Below are 23,351 nucleotides of genomic sequence, written 5' to 3'. Positions count from 1 at the left end.
TATCAATCATATTTAGGGGGCCAACATTTTTGACTAAAGCTGTATGCCATAAAAAAGCTAGGGACTGTGGAACTTTAGCAGAGGTCTGCAAGCATCACTGAAGTGCCTATAATCACGATAAACCACACCCCTCAAGTGTAATATTGCGATTATAATAGTCACTCTTCAAAAAACACTTCTACTCAATTTTATTGTTAACTAAGACATCACAAATAATTTGTTTTAATGCCATATTTAGCCACTACGACCACAAATGTCCCGTGCAAACTGCCAGCCTAGCCACTCAGCCACGATTTTCCGATTAATAGTTGCAGTAGTTAGTTTTCTTTTGTTTATAGCCATAATATTGGCTAATAAGTAAGGCTGCATGATATATCGAACATGTACCTTCATCAGAGTGGAGAATATAAGTATAAATCAAGTTGAGCAAAGCCACTCTTCTCTCTAACAGACACAGTTAACGATCGCTTGTTAAGTGCCTGCCAGACAGACAATCAGATGAAATGAAGGCAGGTGTAGAGTAGAGTGTAGACTAGTGAACTGAACATGTTCTCTTTATATCAAGTACTTCATACCAGCCCCTTATGAAACTACTTCTCCCCAAATCCAAATGGATTTCATTTTCCATCCTGAATGGCACTGAGAAGATCTCCACAAAGGTTTACTCATCAAAACAGATTATAAAACTGTAACCATCAAAGCATGCACTCAACATATAATGGTTATGTGACCATGGCATGTGCATAATATAAAATCTTAAAAGTTTTATCTGATATTGATTTTTCTTTCCTTTTTTTTGGGGGGGGGGGGGGGGGTCGATTAATCGATTATTAATCGCCAGAGCAAATGGTCACTTTGTGGCATCCCTACGCAGCACAGCTGATTTTTACGTTTTGATTAGGTGTGCCATCATGCTCGTTTAAGCACGGGTAGATGGCCATTTCAGCCAATCAGATTGCTTCCTCGAAATGACCCGTTTATGAGCGGACGCAGTGTTGATTTTGACAGCTAATTTTGATTTTTGTTTTAGTCATAGTCTCTTGAATAGTTTTCATTTAGTTTTAGTCACATTTCAGTAACCTGGAATGTTTTAGTGTTAGTCTAGTTTTAGTCGACTAAATATTATACGATTTTAGTCGACTGAATCTACAGTTGATTTAGTTGACTAAAATGTATTTTGTCGTGCGACGCGTTGTGAGCTTGTAGATGTGCTATTTCCAGCATGCAAACTCTGTAAAATTAATTATGCTGGATCTCTTGTCCACTAGTCCCTTCCTAACATTTGACTTAGTTTTTTTTTTTTTTGTTAGACTAAATGTCAATACATTTAGTCTTAGTTTCAGTCATCAAAGCTTCCATTTAGTTTCCATTTAGTTTGTCAGTAAAAAAAGGTAGTCGAACTTTGACAAGTACTCAACACGAGACACGTTGGTCATACATCTCCACAAGACAGATTCTATTCCAGCAGCCGATATGGGTTCCCAGATTGTGTCGTTCATAATGAGCCAATGTAGTTTCCAGTGTATGACATATACTATAACTAGGGCCGGGACTAATTGCGATTAATTACGATTAATTAACTACAGAAAAATTAATGCACTAAAAAAATTAACGCAATTTAATCGCACTATTTTTTTCACCGCTGAACATTGTCACTGGACAGTTTTCAGACGGACCTGCGCACCAAGTGTCCGTGTCCTCTTCAGACAATAACACCACCAGAAACCGCAGACAGTTCACCAGACTGGGGGAAGCCACTGAGATCACTTTGCTTGTCCCCGTGGATTGGAAATAGGATTTAAAAGGCTATCCGATGGTGTTGCACAGTTGTGTGCAATTATTCAATAAAGAATTATTACCCCTATTACTACAAAAACAATGTTTTATTGCTTAAACTTATGTATTCACTATTCATTGATTCACTAGTATACCAAAATCCATTTGAAAAAATTGCTTTCCCACTGTTCTCGGGTCAAATAATGTTATACGATTAAAATGCGATTAATCTAGATTAATTAATCGCAAAGCCTCTGATTAATTAGATAATTTTTTTTAATCGAGTCCCAGCTCTAACTATAACATAATGCTCTGTCATGTGCAGCGTAGAATCATTAGGTCCTGTGTCGTGTAATATTCTGGATCCCATGCATAGTATTAAATGACAGCATGCTACAATGCCTTGTCTTCTATGTTAATACTGTATGTCAAGTGGAACATGGTAGCCACCAGCCACTACAGAAATGCTTGCTCACCATGTAATTATCTTTTACGACTGACGGAAGCACACGGACGGAAGCATCAGTGACGCTTCAGTAGTCAGTAGTCTATAAACTAGAGTGTGGGTTGTTGTTACGCCTGTAGGCCCTTATTTATAACAGTGTACACCCAAAATTGGGTGTACACCTGGTGTACACCCAATTACTTATCATTTTTTCCCCACTAATTTGTAACCCATTTTTTCCCCACCCAGCGTCAATTATTTCATGTAATCCTGGGCTCTACTACACTCCCTCTACCAACCTGGGGAGAGCAACGGACTGACCTCATGCTTCCTTCAATGCATCAAGTCGCTTCTTTTCACCCGACCAATGACAAAGCTTCTAGGAACATCTTTGAATGCAGATTGCGGCCCCTAGGTGTGTCAAAGAGACAAAATCTTTTTTGGGAGCGTTTTACCCATTGCTGGCAGTCTGAAAAAAAAATATGTTATTATGATATTGCTTATAGCAGCTTTACGTAAATTCCACCAAAGCACACCAGTGTTCACGCATCTCATCAGGTATAAATTGGTGACTGAAAAAAGGCAGTAAATGGTACAGTATCATTTATACGCATATACTGACACATATTCCTTTTCAGTTGTGTGGAGGAATTATTCCTTTATTCCTCCTTTATTCAACACAGCTAAATGTAAACGGCTCACAATTTCCCCACAATAATTTAGTGTCAACATTATGGATTGTCTAATTCTAAGGACTTAAACAAAATGGCCCACTGCTGTGTGGCGGTTTAGTTGGTATTGGCATTCAGTAACAGAATGGTCGGTCTCTTGAGAGCAGGCATTAAAACAAAGCATTTAGCCATTTAGCATTCGTTATTCCTTACGGGGGTTGTATGAATAACTCATCCTTATAGGAGGATTAAAGCAATTAAAAAAGACTGAATCAAACCAGGAGAATCATCCATGTTTGGCCTTAACCCGTTCAGGACGGGAAGCCCTTCATTATGTTATACTTTAGCCAGTGAAAAATAGCAGATTTACAAGATCTACTATTTTGGAAAGAAATGTGAAAATGTGCCGCAAATCGCAAATCTTTGAATATATTATTATTTCAGAGCAACGTTTTTAGCTCAAACCTTTGCTCCTGCAGGGAGGTCCCTGGAACACCAATTACATAATAATTGTTGGGGTCCATAGTTTGAGAACCACTGATATAGAAACATGAGGTTTTTCAGAAAACTGTCATGATTTAGAAGACATTTTGTAGAATCAGTTCTCAGGTCTAAATGGGTTAACCAGAGATTTGCAATCTTGTGTTGCATGAGTGAGTCTGGAGTAATTTCAATACAGTACGACGTCCTTTGTTTATTTGCATAAGATAAGGGTCGGAGGCACTTCAGTCGGCCTCTCAGCCATTACAGGGTAATCTGAGACCTCTTGTGGCTTATCGCTGTATTGTAAGCCATCTGTCCTTTTTTTATGAATGATATCTAAAATCTCTCTCTCTGATTTGGACCAGTTCATGAATGGTAAATGGTTCATTTATATAGTGCCTTTATCCGAAGCGACGCACGTGCAATGGGGGCCCTTTGATTTGGTGTAGCAGCGCCGCGCACGGCCCCTTAGGGCCCTAGGAAGGAAGGGGTCGATCTGTACCACTGGTAAAAGGAGAAAATAAACACTCACGCAGCCACGCTACACTATACTGCAACAAGGTCTGTTCTCAGCAGGTGTATTTTAAATGCCGCCCTGTAGCTAAACACCACGCGCACTCTGCTTTAGTATTTCCCCAAATCAGTGATGCGAAATAAACTGTGCAGTCAGCAGCACTAACAGGCAGCACAACAACAGAAACACTCACAAGCAAAGACGCTTCATTGGGAATGAGAACATTTGGGAACGATGAACATTTTCAGTTCAGTCAGGTTACTCACGAATAGATTTAACCAATATTTGTTATAGAAAGAGAATACAAGTGTGCTTATCATATTTTATCTTGGCGTTCGGCTCTGCTACATCTTTCTCCCTGCTCGGCACAATTAAAACACCATCATTAAACATTAAGAGCAGGGAGATAGATATACAACAACCCCCCCCATGGGGAACATAAATAGCAGGGCCCACCGGTGGTGCTGGGGTGGTGGTGGTGGGAGCAAACATCACATAACAGCCAGGAACCATAAGCAGAAGGAAGGCAGGAAGAAGCATGCAGTCTAGGGGAGCATAAGTAGCAGGCCCAATTGGTCAGCTGACTGCCATCAGCGAATGACATGAGGGTCTTGCACACACTGAATACACCCACATAGTAATGCAGCATACATTAACCCCTTGAGTATATGTATGCGCCCTTGAGCATGGCATGAAACCTCTCGAGTATATCTGACTGAACTAACTCTGAAAGCTACGGGTCATTTGTTCCCAAAGGACTATTTTAGTCCAGAGGTTCCCAAAGTGGGGTCCGGGGACTCCGAGGTGTCCTTGAGAGAGTTCCAGGGGGTTCCCAGCTAAATGATAATTAGGAACCAAATGGACCCTTATGGGTCTGTAACTCAGTGTACAAATGGAACCAAATGGACACGTTCCATTTGTACACTCTCAGAGTTCAATTTACTTAGATTTTTACAATATACAGAGATAGAAATGGCATTAAATGGGGGTTCAAACCATGGGGCTCCTTGAAAATAAACTGGTTGAGAATCACTGCTAGAGCTGTAAAGATATTCTCTTATGGGGGGAGGGGGTCCTTGCCGTATATTTTCTAACGGGGGTCCGCAGGCTTATTGGATGTCAATTTGGGGGTCCATGACATGGAAACGTTTGAGAACCACTGTTTTAATCTACTTTAATCTACTCTAATTGAATCTACTGTTTTAATATAATCTACAATAGAGCACCGAAGTCCTGACGTCACTTTCGGAAGAGGGCGTCAGTCCCCAGGTTCATGTATTTGCATTGAAATCACCATAGGGGGATTTTAGATCTCTTCATATAAGAACTGCGTTTGAAAAATAAACCGATCACCCCGGCCTTTTCACTCATATGGATATGAAGCATCGACTGAAGGTGGAAATGTACAAATATACCCAAAGAGTAACATAATAAACGTTAGAAACTAGTCAAATAACCCAGAGACTCCGGGTAGGCGAGTGGCTGCATCTGCCTGTCACACAACATAAACTGAATGTTAATTACGTTTATTTTTATTTTATTGATATTTAATGTTTCGTGGTTAGTACGAGTTGAGTCACCACCAGCTGAGCTTATGTCAACGAGGAATCTCAGGAACGCAATGTGTTGATAGCTGGGCGTGACGTATATTAGCAGCGACATTGCCTATGTAGTTGCATATGTAGTTTCAAGGCTTTTGCGGCCACATTAATTCCATTTTCTCCAGAAACTGGCTGTATCAAATATTAATGAACATCATTAACGACACACAGCCACTCCCCTGACAGAAAGGCCAGGGTGGTCGGTTTATTTTCCAAACATAGTTCTTATATGAAGCGATCTAAAATCCCCCGATGGGGATTACAATGCAACTAAAAAAATACATGAACCTGTACCTGTGTACTGGCGCCCTCTACTGAAAGTGACGTCAGACTTCGGTGCTCTATACTACTAGATGTTTTTGAGACGGGTGGAAAGAGGGATTTAATCTCATCATCTGTTGAGACAAAGCTGTAGAATGCATTCGTCATCCTGGGTGACCACCAGCTGTAGAGCACTAAGAGCATGGTTCCTAAAGTGGGGTCCGGGGGTCCCCAGCTAAATGATAGTTAGGAACCGTATGGACCCTTATGGGTCTGTAACTCAGAGAGTGTACAAATGGAACCAAATGGACCCGTCAGGGTTCATTTGTACACTCTCAGAGTTAAATTAAGTTGGATTCTACAATATGTATCGGGGGTCCCAGACATAGAAATGCCATTAAATAAGGTCGAACCGGGGGCCCTAGAGCCGTAAGAATCTTCTCTTATGGGGGTCCTTGGCATATATTTTCAAATGGGGGTCCGCGGGCTGATGAGTATCATTTTGGGGGTCCTTGATATGAAAAGGTTTGGGAACCACTGGTGTAGAGAACATGCGTGTGGGCCACATGAGGCCCCTGTCGGTTCAATCGTGTAAAGCCTTACTATCGTGTGTGTGTGTGTGTGTGTGTGTGTGTGTGTGTGTGCGTGCTAGTGTTAATTGGCATAGATTCCACCTCTCCACCTGTTCCCACTGTGTACTCCTGTTCCCACTGGCAGATAATTACTGTAGAACAGATCTTGATGTAACACACGCACGCACGCACGCACGCACGCACGCACGCACGCACACACACACACACAGGCTTGATTAATTTATGTGTAAAAATGTGAATATATAAACATCATATTTCATTACTTCAGTGCAGCGTCTGGTTTTAAAATGCTTTAATGGGACAGTGTGTAGCAGCACCACTGACCACAGACAGAATTAGGGGGAGATATATTTAGGCTGCTGTTGGAAACAAAGAGCTATTGAGTGTAAAACCAGCTCATATGGGTATAATATTGAGGGCCGTTAGCCCCTCCCAACGTCTGTCTTTCAAGACATTACAGTCAAGCAGTGTTGTTTTTGGCAGCAAATTTAGATTTTTGTTTTAGTCATAGTCTCTTGAATAGTTTTAATTTAGTTTTAGTCACATTTTAGGATTTTTGTCGACTAAATCTACAGTTGATTTAGTCGACTAAAATTTATTTTGGCGGGCCTTGATGCCATCGTAATGACTGTTTTAATGTTACACTTTTTACACTGTGAGCTTGTAGATCTGCTATTTTCAGCATGCAACCAAGTGTAAAATGACTTATACTCAATCTCTTGTCCACTAGGTCCCTTCATAGCATTTTAGTCTAGTTTTTATTTGTTGACGACATTGTCAGAATATTTAGTTTTAGTCACCATAGCTTAGTTTTCATTTAGTTTTCGTCAGTGAAAGAAGGTAGTCGACGAACATTTTTCGTCTTAGTTTTAGTCGACGAAAAGAACACTGCAGTCAAGTCTGTGGAAAAAAAGGGAGCCTGCTGGCCTGTTGGTCCGGGCGTGCGCCGTGTGCGGGCTCTGGCCTGGCGGCGTGTCACGTGTTCGAGTCCCGTTCATGACCCCCTCTGCTGCGTATATGTCCTCTCTCTCCCTCTTTCCTGTCTGTCTTCACTGTAACTATCAATAAAAAGGCACAAAAAGCCAAAAACCTATTTCCAATGTTAGCAATTTGGAAATGAAAAGAAATATACTCCTTTGGTAGACAGCCATAAAGCCTGATTTATACTTCATCATCATACGATGAACGCCAAAAAAATGGCCAATCTACAAGCTCAGAATGTATCGCATCGAGATGCTATTTCCGGGAGTGTGACTCCGTCATACAAAAGTGTTTAAATTAAGCATAGTGCTGATGCATGTGGCCAATATATTCATACATACATCATGTTCAGAAACTGTCTTCATACAGAGAGAGAGAGACAGACAGATACACAGATACAGAGAGAGAGAGAGAGAGAGAGAGAGGGAGAGGGGCATGGGTATAGCAGATATGGCCCTCTGGGTGAGACCGCTGAATCACAACGTCTCTTCTCATTACTTCATCACAGCATGGACTGAGAGCGACACACACACACACACACACACACACACACACACACACACACACACACACACACACACACACACACACACACACACACACACACACACACACACACACACACACACACACACACACACACACACACACACACACACACACACACACACACACACACACACACACACACACACACACACACAGGGAACAGGCCTACAGGGAGAGATGCTTTGTCACTGACAAATGACACATTTATTTGTTTCGCAGCAGTGACCACCATAACCCCAAGGAGAGACCACCCATACTGGGTGTTTGAAGGCTTATAGAACAGGGTTCCCAAATAATCCCACACATTTCCAAAATATCGAACGCAATTTCCAGGCCTATACCAATCTGTCAGCACAATAATAAAGAGTCTATTACTCCTACTGTACACTTGTACAGTATGTGCCATGCCCCCAAAAAACAGGCATTGTAGCAAAAAATAAAGCATAATAGAAGATAGAATGGTATATAATTCCATTACAAATTTCGTGGCAAAGTTTTGCGTGGGTTGTTGTCTTGCCCCCACAGGCCCTGGCGTGAAACACGCGCCGACACCAGCAGTCTGCTGAGCAGCCTTGGAGTTCCAGAGGTTCTATATAGCCCCTCCCTATGCGCAGCGTCCCAAGTTGTGATTGGCTGATCACCCTAGAGCAATGAGCAAAGATATTATAGGCATATTGAAGATGACAGCGAGAGAGCAGAACAGTGAAGACGGAAAAGTGAGGACCGCAAAATTGTGATTGGCCAGAAAAGAGATGATGTATATATATGATGATAAGAGCGCCTCTCTCACTTCACACAGATGTGATTCTTTTGCTTTTCGCATGGCTGGTCTGTGTCAGTTTTCCATCCAGGTACAGGGTCACTAGCCCCTCCTTAGCCTCCTATATTCAGCTATAATGTAGATTCTTGTCCTAACACAAACATTAAATTCCCATTGACAATGAATGGAGAATTTACGTCATATGTAGACGGCGCGCAAATTGGCTATTTCGGTCCTACGCAATAGACAACTCTGTCGAGGTGCCAACTTGTGCCTTAACACATATGGCTCTATTTCCGTCCATGCGAAATCCCTTATTACTACTTGCCAGCCCATACAGCCCCATTGTGAACCCGGACATGTTGAGTACAGCAACGTTTTATGTTAGAAATGTTAAGTATGGGTCCCCTGCATGTAGAAACTGCCGGATGCTAACTTGCATTGAGCAATTTTCATAATTGGCATAATCTGTGACGAATACTGGACTACTCGCCCCGGTGCTTGCCTGTTTTTCCTCCCGGAATTTTCCCCAGTGAGGGGGATAACTTTGTAATATGCTATTGGCTGTTTGTATTCTTTTTGGAAAAATATAAAAAGATATTCCTGTGGAAAGGCTATATTATTTGACTTATATTGAACCTATAAACAATTTAGTATTATTTAGTATATGTAAGGTTTTGCCCCCTCAAATGGTACCTCGTCAGATAATCCCCACATATCTGTGAACAGACTTCACTGTAGTAGCTTTTCATAAATTATATTTGTACTTAGGCTGTTCTGCTGTCATGAAAGTTTATAGTTAGAGAAATTCAAAGTCCAGCCGTCTGCTGTCCAGCCTCTCCCACCCCTCACTGGGAAATTTCTGGGAGGAAAACAGAAACGGGGCGAGTAGTCTTGTTACCTCTGTGACCATACCATTAACAACATCTCCATGCAGGCACGCAATGCGCACCGCTATACCAAACTAATTTGGCATACGGCTCCACTATGCGCCTTCCCAAATGTGTGTGACCAAAATAGCAATTTAGGGGAAAGCGTGCCAACACGCCCATGACCACACCTCTAGGCGCAAATACCGGTGTCGGCAAAAAAGACAGCGGGTGACGCTGGACAGAGCTGAAGGGACAGAGCAAGCTCCTATACTTGAAATTTCCGTGGCAGCGGCTGACTTGCGGGCCACGTCGCGGGTAACGGCGGCGACAAAAATGGAGCCCCTAGAAACCTCCAGTACCCATCAGTGTTGATTTTGTCGACTAAAACTAAGACGAAATATGTTTGTCAACTACCTTTTTCCACTGACGAAAACTAAATGGAAACTAAATAAAAACGAAGCTACTGTATGATGACAAAAAAAACTAAGACTAAAATGTCAGGAAGCGACTAGTGGACAAGAGATCCAGTATAAGTCATTTTAAACAAGCTCACAACGCGTCGCAGCAAGACGCGTTTCAGCAGGTGTAAAATCAGTCATTACGACGGCATCGAAAGCCTGCCAAAATACATTTTAGTCGACTAAATCAACTGTAGATTTAGTCGACTAAAATCTTATGACATTTAGTCGACTGAAGCTAGACTTAACACTAAAACATTCCAGGTGACTAAAATGTGACTAAAACTAAATGAAAACTATTCAAGAGACTATAATGACTAAAACTAAAAATCTAAATTTGCTGCCAAAAACAACACTGTCCAGTGTCCCATGCAGTGGAGACACTGCATGGGACGAAAACACATATGTACATATTCCCATGCAAGTACAGTACATGGTCAAGGGAGTCTGCATACATGTAACATGATAGGATATAGCCTACTGTGGTTGCTATGGAGCGGGGAGATGCAGACAGACTGATAACCCAATCTATAGTGGCTATACGGCAGGTTGGTTTTCTCCAAGGTTATACTGTATGTATTGCCTTGGAACAGCTGTCTGTCTTCTATCCCTTTGGGGGGGCAGATCAGGCTTGAGACACAAACATATATACGTATAGTATGCAGAGATTTTTCATCCCAAAACGCAGTTTATAGTTAAGGGACGCAATAAAAACAACGACCTCTGCATCCACGGGATGCACTACTGTATACTGTTTTTATATTCTAGTTTATTTTGCTAGCTTTAGTTATAATCATCATTTATTCTTCTGTTTTCTACATTAATATAGCCACATTATAAAAGAAAAGGCAAAATTATGACTCCTAATGTAATGTAATATTGAAAATGAAAACCTATTTACATTTCTAAGATGATGTGCTATACAGTATACTGTCTGCGAGATAGAGAGAAGCCTCAACATGCTTTCATTGTTCTCAGATTCAGAAGTTCATCTGGGGAACCGTACAGAAAGCTATAATACCATTCAGTGAGAAAGGCAACGTGGCTCATGCAGTTAAAGGCTTTGGGGTTTTAGGGACCTGTTTGCAGTAAGAGCTAAATGATTACACAATATACAGTACACATTAGGCAGAGGTGCATACGCACTCTATTAAACATAACACGCTGCCACTGCAGAGGAAACTGTGGAATATGTACAAACATGTATAGGTTTACTGTCAAGTAGGTAGATGTAGGTAGATGTAAGAGGAAATGAGCAAATAAGCTTCAGAGAAAAGGTTACCGACGTCAAGCCCAGCCAGCCAGCCATGCCCATAAACCTAGCTGTCCATCACACTGAATCCATACAGACTACTCCTTCCCAACAATGTTTCTACATCGGTGCTTCTGAGAATGGCTGCCGGGCATGTTTTCTGAAGAATCCTTACGTAACAGTAAACGCCTGTGTTTCTAAACCTGGACGTCGGAGACACAGCGTAAAACGGCATGAATTAGAATTCTATGTGTATAGAATGACGGTAATGGGGCCTGGACAAGCCTGGCAGCGCTATACCCGGCTACAGATTCTTGTTGTTGTCGATTCCATTTGCTTTTAAACAGCAATACGGACAATAGAGAATGGGCAAGGTAAGGCCCGCCACGACAAAGGCCCCTGCAGGCTTGATTCCCAGCAGCAGTGCCTCCAGCTTGGCAGCAGGGCGCACGTTTGTTAGACATACACCAACAGTCATGAGTCCGACAACACCGTCACTCCCGACATGCGCTGCCCGGTTACAAATCACCCGTGGCCGGCGGTTACAAATCACCCGTGGCTTCCGTGTGCGGTTAGGGTTTTCGGACTGTAGGACTGTTGGTATGTCTAACCTGCACTGGGGACTCCTATTGGTTGGTGGTGGCACATGTTCGGCAAGGCAGGATCTGGGGGAGATAGAGTAGTGTCAAGCACCCACCTTAGCGCTGTCTGTCAGGGGGAAACAAGCTGCTAGGGGTGAGATGACACAGTGCATACAGGGTGGTGGTAATGGTGCAGTGACAAAAGTGTGGGGGGAAATACATAAATCAGTGCAATCTATCAAATGCACTGAAACCCACTTTCATGGGGTCTTTAGAGGCATCAAAGCTGATGCAGGCAAAATGAATTCCACTCACAATCCCAGATAGGGAAATGAATGGCGGTGTGTGCATTATGTTTCTCTTACTGTGATACATTATTAATCCATTTAGACCCGACGTCGAAATATAATAGTCTCCTAAATCATGACAGTTTTCTGAAAAAAACATGTTTCTATGTCAGTGGTGCTCAAACTATTTCATGTTAAGGACCCCCAACAATATATGTAATTGGCCGCCAACCCCCATCTCAAAATATGTAGTTCCAGCCCATATGTAGTCCTCCCAGAAGCAAATATTTGAGTTAAAAACGTTCTGAAAGAATATATATTCAAAGACTTGCGCCACATTCTTATGATTTTCCAAAAATAGCAGATCTACAAGCTTGTAGCATGCTATGAGCTTGTAGATCTGCTATTTTTCAATAGCTTAAAGCATAAAATAATGCTTTAAAACACCAAAAGGGGTTCCCGCACAGTATGAGTTAAGCATAGGTTCCTGACATCCATAATGCGCTGCAATCATTACAGAGAGGCAATCATTACAGAGAGGGGAGGATTTCCCACCAAATCCTTTCCTCAACATTGTTTTATTTAGAGCTTCAGATCTCCTACTCTTCACCGAGTGGAAAAATCCATACAATTTAGCGGAATGGCTTCTTGGCTTGTATGTACTGAGCGAGAGGGAAGCACTGTCTGTAACCTCTGCATAAAGGGTACACATGAATATTTATGTGGCACTGTAGGGAATGAAAAATGGCTTACAAACCATTGGTGCGGCTTCCCGGGAATTATGCCAGCTAAAACTGCCACTCCACTTCAGTCCACCCCCCCCAAAGCATTGTTCATATCGCCGCTGTCAGGAGGAAACACAGCATGTCCAAATTTAATCTTTTGAGGATGTTTGATGAGTTAACCCATTTAGCCATACCTCATGTTTCTGTATCAGTGGTGCTCAATATTTCATGTCAAGGACCCCAAAAATGTTATGTATTTGGCTGCCGACCACCATCTGAAAATATGTTGTTCCAGGGCCTCACCCCAGAAGCAAAGATTTGAGTTAATATGCCCTATGTTATACACTTTGTCATAATGACAGTGTCGCACAAAATGAACAGGTGTACAAGCTCACAACGCTTAGTGACACGAAAGCTCGTGAGCTTGCATGTACTGTATGTTGCATTGAGAACCAATGTTTCCAAAGCCATGTGGCCTAAAAGGTCAGGGAGGGGAGCTTATCTCCCGTTTATGTAACGTGAGGCAGCTCGATGTATAGTACACCCCCCAGGACATAATGACGCTAGTATATGTCGCAGGGATTTACCCCCCAATCCAACTGATGCCGAGTGACAAGCAGGCAGGCACTGGGCGTTACATTTTATTGTATTTGGCTGCGTCTCTGCCACCCAACTCCCAACCTCGAGGGAGACACTATAGGGACACAATGCCATTAAGCTAGTATTTTTGAGTGGTGCAACCACTCCTACAACCAGCAATAGAGCACCGAAGTCTGACGTCACTTTCAGTAGAGGGCGTCAGTCCCCAGGTTCATGTATTTGTTTAGTTGCATTGAAATCCCCATTGAGGCGATTTTAGATCGCATCATATAACGATGAGTGACTGACTGTTGCAAACGATACAGAGACAACTCCCTAACAATAACGCGACAGCTTGTTTATTTTTGGACCACAACGCTTATAGTAGACGATATAAAGATCACCCCATGTTATTCTCCATAGAGAAATTACTTCCGCGAACCAGGGGAATCGTCGGGATGAGCGAGTTACGTCAGGACTTCGGTGCTCTATGTCCGTGTACCTGTTGTCATGAGCACGAGTGGTGTGCGCATGCGTGAAATTGACGATACAGAGAAGAAATTGGAACGATACAGAGAACCAATAGACGGGAGTTGCACCACTCAGTTCACACTGGTGTGATTTTTTACAATTTTATGGGATCCGATGGTAATTCCGACGGAGCATTAGTCCGACATGGGGGAACAGCGATCGGACTAACTGCAGCTTCACGCCCAATCTTCCGCCGTAGTCAGAAAATGCACCTTTTCAGACTCCATTGTGGCCTTTAGCACTTGCCCTAGCCCCTTAGATAAGCTCTTTATGTAGACTTGGATAGCATTTTATACAGACTTATAGCATGTTACGTAGACAGCACTAGAATTGCGTTTTATGTAATCATAGCACTTTATAGTATATATGTATAGTATAGTATGTATAGTTTATATGTATAGTTTCATTATATAGATATTCCACGGTTTCGTTCTTAGCTTACGCATGATAACTACTTTTTATGTATGTTATGTATTGCCATGCTTTTTGTACTTGCTTAATGTAAGTCACTCTGGATTAAGAGCGTCTGCTAAATGCCTAAATTGTAGTTCACTCCCACTCCCAGACCAGGAAATGTGTCTCGTTCCCCATGCAGACTTTCGTTTATAAAGCCTGGGTACCAACTGAGGCTAGTGTAATAATAAGTGCATTGGATCCATTAAGACACGGGGGTGTTTTATCGGCCTCCTGAAAAGTAACACATTCGGACACAGAAAGGTTTCCGGCCGACAGCGACAATATGTGAAATGACATCATACGCCTCAATGCCCCCGCCATCCCGGCCTCGACCAACCCGTTCATTAGTTTAATGTACTGAGGTCAGAACACTGCAGCAGTGGAGCAAGGGCACAGTGTGTGTGGCCTCTATGATTGCTGCGTGTACACACTGCACATACATGTACACACTGCACATACATGTACACACTGCACATACATGTACACACTGCACATACATGTACATGTGTACACACTGCACATACATGTACATGTGTAACAGTAAGAGACCCTGAGGTCTGGGTGACTGCAGACTGCTGGGCAAGCGCTGGCGCTTTGGCATTGGGGGGAGGTCAGAACAACATGGAAAGAATTATGTGTGTCTTGAGTGTACAGGGTTTGAGGATGTCAGATCAACATTATGGAATGTCAGAACAGGTCAGCTCCATATATGGAGATCTAAGGGTGGCAGCGGGGCCAGTGTCTTGAGTGTACAGGGAATAACTTTGGGGCAGGCCTGTCTAGAGTTTAAATGGGCAGGTATATCAGTCAAATGGGAGAGATCGAAGAGGAAGGACGGATGGGGCAGGATCAACATTATGGAATGTCAGAACTTGTCAGCTCCATATATGGAGATCTATAGGGTTTGAAGTTTGAGGTGAGATCTAGAGTTGCATCAGGAATGTCATCAATATATGCAGCCGCAACAAACCGATAGGGAATCAGCAGCACTCATGACACCAACACAAACATCCGGTGCAAGAAAGCATGACTCGCTAACTGCCATTAGCAGAACCACAATCTCCGTCCTTCTGGCTGGAATGTATTGTACAGTGTTGAGTGAATGAGAAAGAAGCTGATCAAACTACCCTGGCATGAGTAGAACTGAACCACAACAGACTGTTGTGATACAAGAATAAGAGTGTGTGATACAAGTGTGATACAAGAATAAGAATAACCCTCTTGATTCGTGACTCACACTCCCCTTGTTCTCCCTCTCGGTATGACCTTTTCAAGGCTCGTAAGCTTCTCCGCTCAGACATTGCTGCATCATTATGTTGTACGACGACGGCACCCCAAACAATCCAGATCATGGCTACAGATAATAGCTAGGAGTGCTCAATGCAATGCCCATTCTATTCTATGTATAGCGGATACCACAGCAGCAGGAGTTAAGCCATTCTGGGCGGCATTATGTTGTACTTTAGCTGATGAAAAATAGCAGATCTACATACACATATTCTTTGACATTAAAATGTTTGAGAACCACTGACATGAGGTTTTTCAGAAAACTGTCAGGATTTAGAAGGCATTTGTAGAATCGTCCTCAAGGTCTAAATGGGTTAAGCCTGCATGCAATAGACTAGAGTATATATCTGTGCCAGAGACAACACGGTCTAGTTGTGTGATGTCGTGTCACCACATCACACATGGCGGTGATCCAATCCCATATGGCTGAAACACAGCGAGAGAGAGAGAGAGAGAGAGAGAGAGATGATGGATTATGATCAGCTAGAATGAGCTAGAGAATGTCGAGTAAATATTCCGGTCAAAAGGGGCATGGGATAAATGTTAGTGCAGCGAAAATGCAATATCCGTGCATGTATGCACAGCATTCTGCACACGCCTACACACTAACTGAGACAGGTCCGTAATGAATGTGCTTTATGTAACAGGCTGTCCGTTCGCAACGTGCAACCGGCCGCATGAAGGCCATCCATGGCGACTACACAATATCCAGGCCATACATTAATCCCCCCTGTGAGTCCCATGTAGCCAATATGCATAATCTAATATAATACTTTAGTAGGACATCATGAATATCATAATTATGAGGTGCATGTGTGATAAATAGCATGGCTATAGGTGGCAGAACTCCATTTTATTCATCAAGGCAAGAGATACTGTAATACCCCAGACAGTGTGAATGCAAAACCAACGCAATAAACCCTAGTTTTGGCATGATAGCTGAAAGAGATAATTCATATGAAAGCTCTAGAATCCTCCGATAGACAGCGAGCGTATCACATGCATGCATCCATTCCCACCCAATACAGAAGGAACCAACTATATGCCAACTAACAGATAAAGATGGTGGCTTTCTTGTGAATGTGAGAGAGCAGCACGTGCCTAACGTAAGCCACAGGAAGATGTGATGTAACAGCATTGTTTAATACCCATGATGGCTTGTTTGAGGTTTCGTATTTCACACGCACACATAAACAGACTGCGTGCTATAGGGCTGGGGGGTTGATGTTGTGTGGTGCCAGTCAGACCCTGGAGGAAAACCGTGTTGTCGTGTGTGTGTGTGTGTGTGTGTGTGTGTGTGTGTGTTCTGGTAAATAGAGCCGCTTCTATTATTGGAAACTGGCAGCTCTATAATAGCTCAGAAAGAGGATGGAATATAGATAGAGGAAACGGCAAGATTACAGCCAATTACACACATCAATATACTGCGCTCTCGCGCACGCACACACACACGCACATCCATTCCCACCCAATACAGAAGGAACCAACTATATGCCAACAGATAAAGATGGTGCCTTTCTTGTGAATGTGAGAGAGCAGCACGTGCCTAGCGTAAAACCACAGGAAGATGTGATGTAACAGCATTGTTTAATACATTACATAGGCCACCAATTCCATGATGGCTTGTTTGATGTTCGTATTTCACACGCATACGCACACACGCATGCACGCACATGGACACATAGACAGACGGCGCACACACACAATGCCACAGTACTTTTACTATGGCATTTACTATGGCTCTCATGTATTAGTACAACAAGGACATCATCGCTATATATACTGTAAGTCCAGTTCCAAACATCATTCACTACACACACACACACACACACACACACACACACACACACACACACACACACACACACGGCTCATGGACTAGTTAGTTAACGTTAGATAACACCAATCACATCGTTCGCCCCCCAGCGTCCGCCCCCCAATTGGTCCAAACGTTCATCCCCCGACTCAGCGATCCAATCAGGGGACGGCTCCGGTGTGTGTGTGGCACCAACTCACCACTCATGCTGCGGCTCGTCGATGACCAGCAGGACCTTGAACCTCTTGGAGACGGCGGGAGAGGAAGAGGAGGAGGACGAGTGCTGCGTGGCCTCCACGAAACCCGCGGTGGACGCCGCCGCCTGCTTGACCACTTGGCTAATCTGGCTGAAGGAGCTGAAGAAGCCACCGCTCGGCTGGACGGACGCGCGGCGCTCCTGGGTGGTCGCCGCGGGGGAGGTGGCGGCGACCGATGCACGGCGCTCCACTGCCGGGGACGCCTGGACCGGAGCCGCTGGAGCTGGAGCCGCAGCGGGTTGTTGTTGGGACGGAGACGTCTGAGCACCGGGCTGGGGGGGAGCAGCGGGGGAGGAGGAGGATGGGGAGGTGGGAGGGGGGGCGGCCGGAGCGTCGGGCCTCTGGAGGTCCGTCATGTATCCGTTGGGCAAGTTGGAGATGAAGGTGCTGTCGGAGAGGCGACGCCGGAGGAAGTTCATGGTTGCTGTTGGGTTGGATGTTCGGGGGGGGGGGGAAAGGTCAGGTCCTCTTCAGCTCGTCGTAGTCGTTCGGTTTGTTTTGGTTGGCTTCGTATGTCGGTTCGGAAAGGCAGAGGGGAAGAAGAAGAAGAAGAAGAGGAGATGAAGACTGAAGCCTGATGAGTAGATGAATGATGGAGAACAGGTCCGTTTCCAAACGGTTCTGATGAGTAGATGAATGATAGAGAACAGGTCCGGTTCCAAACGGTTCCGACGGCAGCTGACTCGAGAGCAGCGTGTCCCAAACCGTGTTAGGAGGCGATGGAGAGATAGATGGATGGATTCAGCTCTAGTCCACGCTTTAGTAGAGCGCTCTCCAAAGCACTGTCAGCCAGCCAAGCATATGTGAGTGTGTGTGTGTGTGTGTGTGTGTGAAGAGAGTGAAAGAAAAACACACACTGAGAGAGAGAGAGAGAGAGTAGAGGTGTCGTCCTTTACAGTACAGTGTAAAGCTCTCCCTCTCTACTCTGCCTTCTCAGCCTCCAATGAAACTGCAACCTGAATGCCTGCAAAAGATGCTCTCTCCTCTCCTCTCCTCTCACTCTGCCTGTCTCACTCTCACGTGCTCACACGCTCTCCCTTTCCATCACACTCTCTCTCTCTGCCTGTCTCTCTCTCTCTCACTCTCTCTTTCCTTGCTCCATCACTCTGGCTGCTCATTGGCTCTCCTGCTCCCCATCCCCCTTCCCCTCCCACCCTCATGTCATCATCCTCCTACATCATAGGCTAGGCGTGTGTCGTGCTGCAGCCCGCTACGTACATGCATGCACGCATGCATGCGTGTCGTAGTGTTGTGTGCCGTGTGCAGCCCAGTGAAGGGATTTCCTGCAAAGTGTGCGCACTAGGCACGGTTCAGAAACACCCTTCTCCACCTCCATTCTTACATCCATCCTCCACCCAGTCTCTTCTCACTTCCATCCCCCCTCCTTTCATTTGGCCCCTTTCCTCCTGTTTCTCGAATTTCCCCTTGTTTCAGGGTGACCTCCACCAGAGGAGATGAGAGGATCTCGTTGTCCTGTTGCACCTGTCAAGTCATTTTGCCTGCTTTTCATCGATTGATTCCCATCTCGGTTTGTGCAGGAGCAATAAAATCGCTCTCCCTCACTCTCCCCCTCCCCACCTCTCCTCCTCCCTCTCCACCTCTCCCTCTCTCCCTCCCTCTCTCCCCATCCCTCCCTCCTTTTCTCCACCTCTCTCCCCCTCCCTCCCGCCCTCTCTCCCCCTCCCCCTCCCTCCATCCCTCTCTCTCTCCAATAACATACAAAGCTTCACCCAGTGCCTTCACCCAGAGGGATGTGCATGGCAGATGTTCAAACAGTAGTAATAATGAAGGAGGATTGACGAGACTATACACACACCTCTGCAGGAAGACATAATAATAAAGTCCAGTGAGAGGCACTTCCATGCGTTCTTATATTGATTGGAAGCATAAGTGTAAGAATCATGGCAATCATTGTACAGTATAGTACAGTACAGGTTCTCAACATAATTGGCTGGGGACCCCCGGAAATGCTTTGGCCATGTCTCGCGACATTGGGGACACCCCAAAATAATTTGGCGGGGTCCCCAAATTATTATTTTTTAAAACCCACGGGTTGAGAACCCCTGAAGTACAGTACAGTAACTACCGTAAGTAAGTAAAGTGAATGCCTTTATTGCCGACTCAAGGTCCACAGAAAAACATACAAAATACAACACAGTACAGTACAGTACCATTTCTATGATTTCTGAGCCTGCAGAAGTAATCATGCTATAGTGAGTGAAATTTAAGCCAATGGGGTGAGAGGGTGGTGTCTGTCTGGGTGGCAGATGAGATGAGATGAGATGAGATGAGATAGGGGAAGGAAATGAGGCGTTACAGCAGCGTATAAAAAACAACAAAGATATACCAGACAAAAAAATATATATATACTCAACAATACACATCGCACACACACACACATACACACACACACACACACACACAGAGACACACACACACACACACACACACACACACACACACAGAGCGTGGAGTTCAACACAGTTGAACGTGCGATAATGACATTGTTTGACATGCGCTGTTGTTGGCTACTCCCGTTCAGCTGTGCATGTGTGACTGTACTCGGGCTTTAGGAGGACATTCCTCATGACTAAAATGTGACTAAAACAGTAAAACTAAGTGAAAGCTATTCAAGAGACTATGACTAAAGCTAAAATTTGCTGCCAAAAACAACACTGGTTGGCTACTCCCTACAGCCTCAGATCTGAGCTCGATTCTACAAAATGTCTAATACTTTCAGAAAAAAACTATGTTTCTATGTCAGTGGTGCTCCAAATATTTCATGTCATGTCAAGGACCCCCAAAAAACGTATATAATTGGCTGCCGGCCCCAATCTGAAAATATGTTGTTAACAAGCAAAGATTTGAGTTAACAATGTTTGCTCTGAAAGAATATGTTCAAAGATTTGCACCACATTTTCACGATTTTGCAAAAATAGCAGACCTATACAAACTCTTCAATAGCTTTTCAATAGCTAAAGTATAACATAATGCTTTAGGAGGACATGCACACCACAGACACCTGGGTGAGTTACATGGATCCGCCACCACAGACACCTGGGTGAGTTACATGGATCCACCACCACAGACACCTGGGTGAGTTACATGGATCCACCACCACAGACACCTGGGTGAGTTACATGGATCCACCACCACAGACACCTGGGTGAGTTACATGGATCTGCCACCACAGACACCTGGGTGAGTTACATGGATCCACCACCACAGACACCTGGGTGAGTTACATGGATCCACCACCACAGACACCTGGGTGAGTTACATGGATCCACCACCACAGACACCTGGGTGAGTTACATGGATCCGCCACCACAGACACCTGGGTGAGTTACATGGATCTGCCACCACAGACACCTGGGTGAGTTACATGGATCCACCACCACAGACACCTGGGTGAGTTACATGGATCCACCACCACAGACACCTGGGTGAGTTACATGGATCCACCACCACAGACACCTGGGTGAGTTACATGGATCTGCCACCACAGACACCTGGGTGAGTTACATGGATCCGCCACCACAGACACCTGGGTGAGTTACATGGATCCGCCACCACAGACACCTGGGTGAGTTACATGGATCCGCCACCACAGACACCTGGGTGAGTTACATGGATCCGCCACCACAGACACCTGGGTGAGTTACATGGATCCACCACCACAGACACCTGGGTGAGTTACATGGATCTGCCACCACAGACACCTGGGTGAGTTACATGGATCCGCCACCACAGACACCTGGGTGAGTTACATGGATCCGCCACCACAGACACCTGGGTGAGTTACATGGATCCGCCACCACAGACACCTGGGTGAGTTACATGGATCCGCCACCACAGACACCTGGGTGAGTTACGTACATGGATCCGCCACCACAGACACCTGGGTGAGTTCCCAGTGTTGACAACAACAAGCACTCCAATGAACAATGTGTTGATAAGCCAGCGATGGACCATCGTCCTCGTTGCTGTGGTAACGGCCCCTGCTGATTGGTCACAATCAGCTTTTATTGTCACATCACAGTTTACAGAAGTAAATAAAATAATAATAATAAAGTGGGCTAACTTTGTTTCCGTGCATAATTCCCATGGTATTTGCCATGTCCATATAGAAACATAAGAAAGGGAAGAAGGAGAAAGAGGGGTTGAGGTATAGGGATGTGCTGATGAGACATTTTGGCCGATATCGATATCCGATATAATTAATTGCCATTATGGCCGGTAACGATATTACCGAAGTCGATATTTCATTCTGTAAAAAATGTAATAATTTGCATTCTGAAAAATACATGTAACAGGGTGTCTGCACTGCAGGCTTAGGCAAGTCCTGATTTAACTTAAAATTAAATACCTTTATATTTAATATTGTGAGCTTGTAGATCTGTTCAAGCTGTTACTTTGGGCTTGTTTATCTGTAAAAACAGATTAATCGGTCTGATTGATTAATCAAACCGATGCCGATTAATCTAAGGTGCTATTTACACGAGGATGGTGTTCATAAAAAACGGCAAAATAAAGTACCGTTTAGCGCTGTCATTTAGACGAGAACGGTGTTCTCAGGAGGTGAAAACGCATCGAAGTGAAAACGCCTCCCAGAGTGCAAATCTTTGAGAACACCGTTTCCTATGGTCTCCATATAAACAGGCAAAACGGTGAATCCGCAAAACTTATGACATCATGGCTCACGTTAATTGGCTCACAGCGGCAGCGCATAGCCTATGTTTATTACATTGATGCAGAGCAATATCATTATGATATAATGGAGTTCCTGAACAAGCCTCCCTCCTCGCCTACAAAGTGCTGCTCATCAGCGATGTTGAATGTAAAACCATGATGTAAATAAAAAGCCTTGTGAAGTTGTGATAGACGGCAGCCGCGGCAGCAACGTTTATTTAATAAATATATATCATCCCGTGGCGCGCCCAGAGCAGTGTTGCGCCGCTTGCGTCTTCTTCTTGTACGTGGGTGACCTGTCTATTTGGCAGCCCGTTATCGCCACCTAGCGACAGTATAGCATAATAGCACATTATATCATAACTTGTGCGTTCTCGTGTAAAGGGTAAGAAAAAATGAGAACGCAGCGGGACTTTGACGTGTTATATGGAGATGGTCCCCGTCTAAAAGAGGCCTAAAAACGACTATAGAATCGGCCGATACCGATGTGTTTGCCGATTAATCTCCCATGACTCAACCCCTTGAGGGGGAAAGGAGATCAATCAAAGAAAACAAAAACAACTAAATATCTACATATTTTCACATAGTACCTGAGATAAGATTGATATAAAAGTATGTGTGAGCATAGCAAACGGTGTTGTGGGGCTCACACGGAAAAGCGGCCATCTTCCTGTACTGGCAAACAATGTTGTGGAGCTCAGTTCACACAGAAGCGGTTATCATCCTCCAATGGCGCTATATACGTATAGGCTACCACATGTGTTTGGTGCATGTCTTTTCAGCAGGGAGGGAATCAGTGGTGGAAAAAGCACTCGATTGTGTTACTTAAGTAAAAGTACCAATACTGCAATTTAGAACTACTTTGTTACAAGTAAAAGTACGGAATTGAAAATGTACTAGAGTAAAAGTACAAAGGTATCGGCA

The 23,351-nt window shown here is 44.2% G+C and overlaps 1 protein-coding gene across 1 annotated transcript in view; it reads right to left on the bottom strand.

Moving 5' to 3' along the window:
* The window catches only part of syn2b (synapsin IIb), a gene marked incomplete at both ends in the record, with an annotated part of 124,789 nt that extends 106,635 nt beyond the window's left edge, over positions 1 to 18,154 (bottom strand). The window contains one exon of the mRNA XM_083771699.1: positions 17,679 to 18,154. Coding sequence (XP_083627825.1) covers positions 17,679 to 18,154 — 476 coding nt within the window. The remainder of the gene's footprint in view (positions 1 to 17,678) is intronic.
* Positions 18,155 to 23,351: the final 5,197 nt, after the last annotated feature.

Source organism: Protomyctophum parallelum (genome assembly GCF_964188405.1).
Source record: "Protomyctophum parallelum genome assembly, chromosome: 8".
Taxonomy (NCBI): Eukaryota; Metazoa; Chordata; class Actinopteri; order Myctophiformes; family Myctophidae; genus Protomyctophum; species Protomyctophum parallelum.
This window is presented reverse-complemented; position numbering and strand designations above follow the sequence as displayed.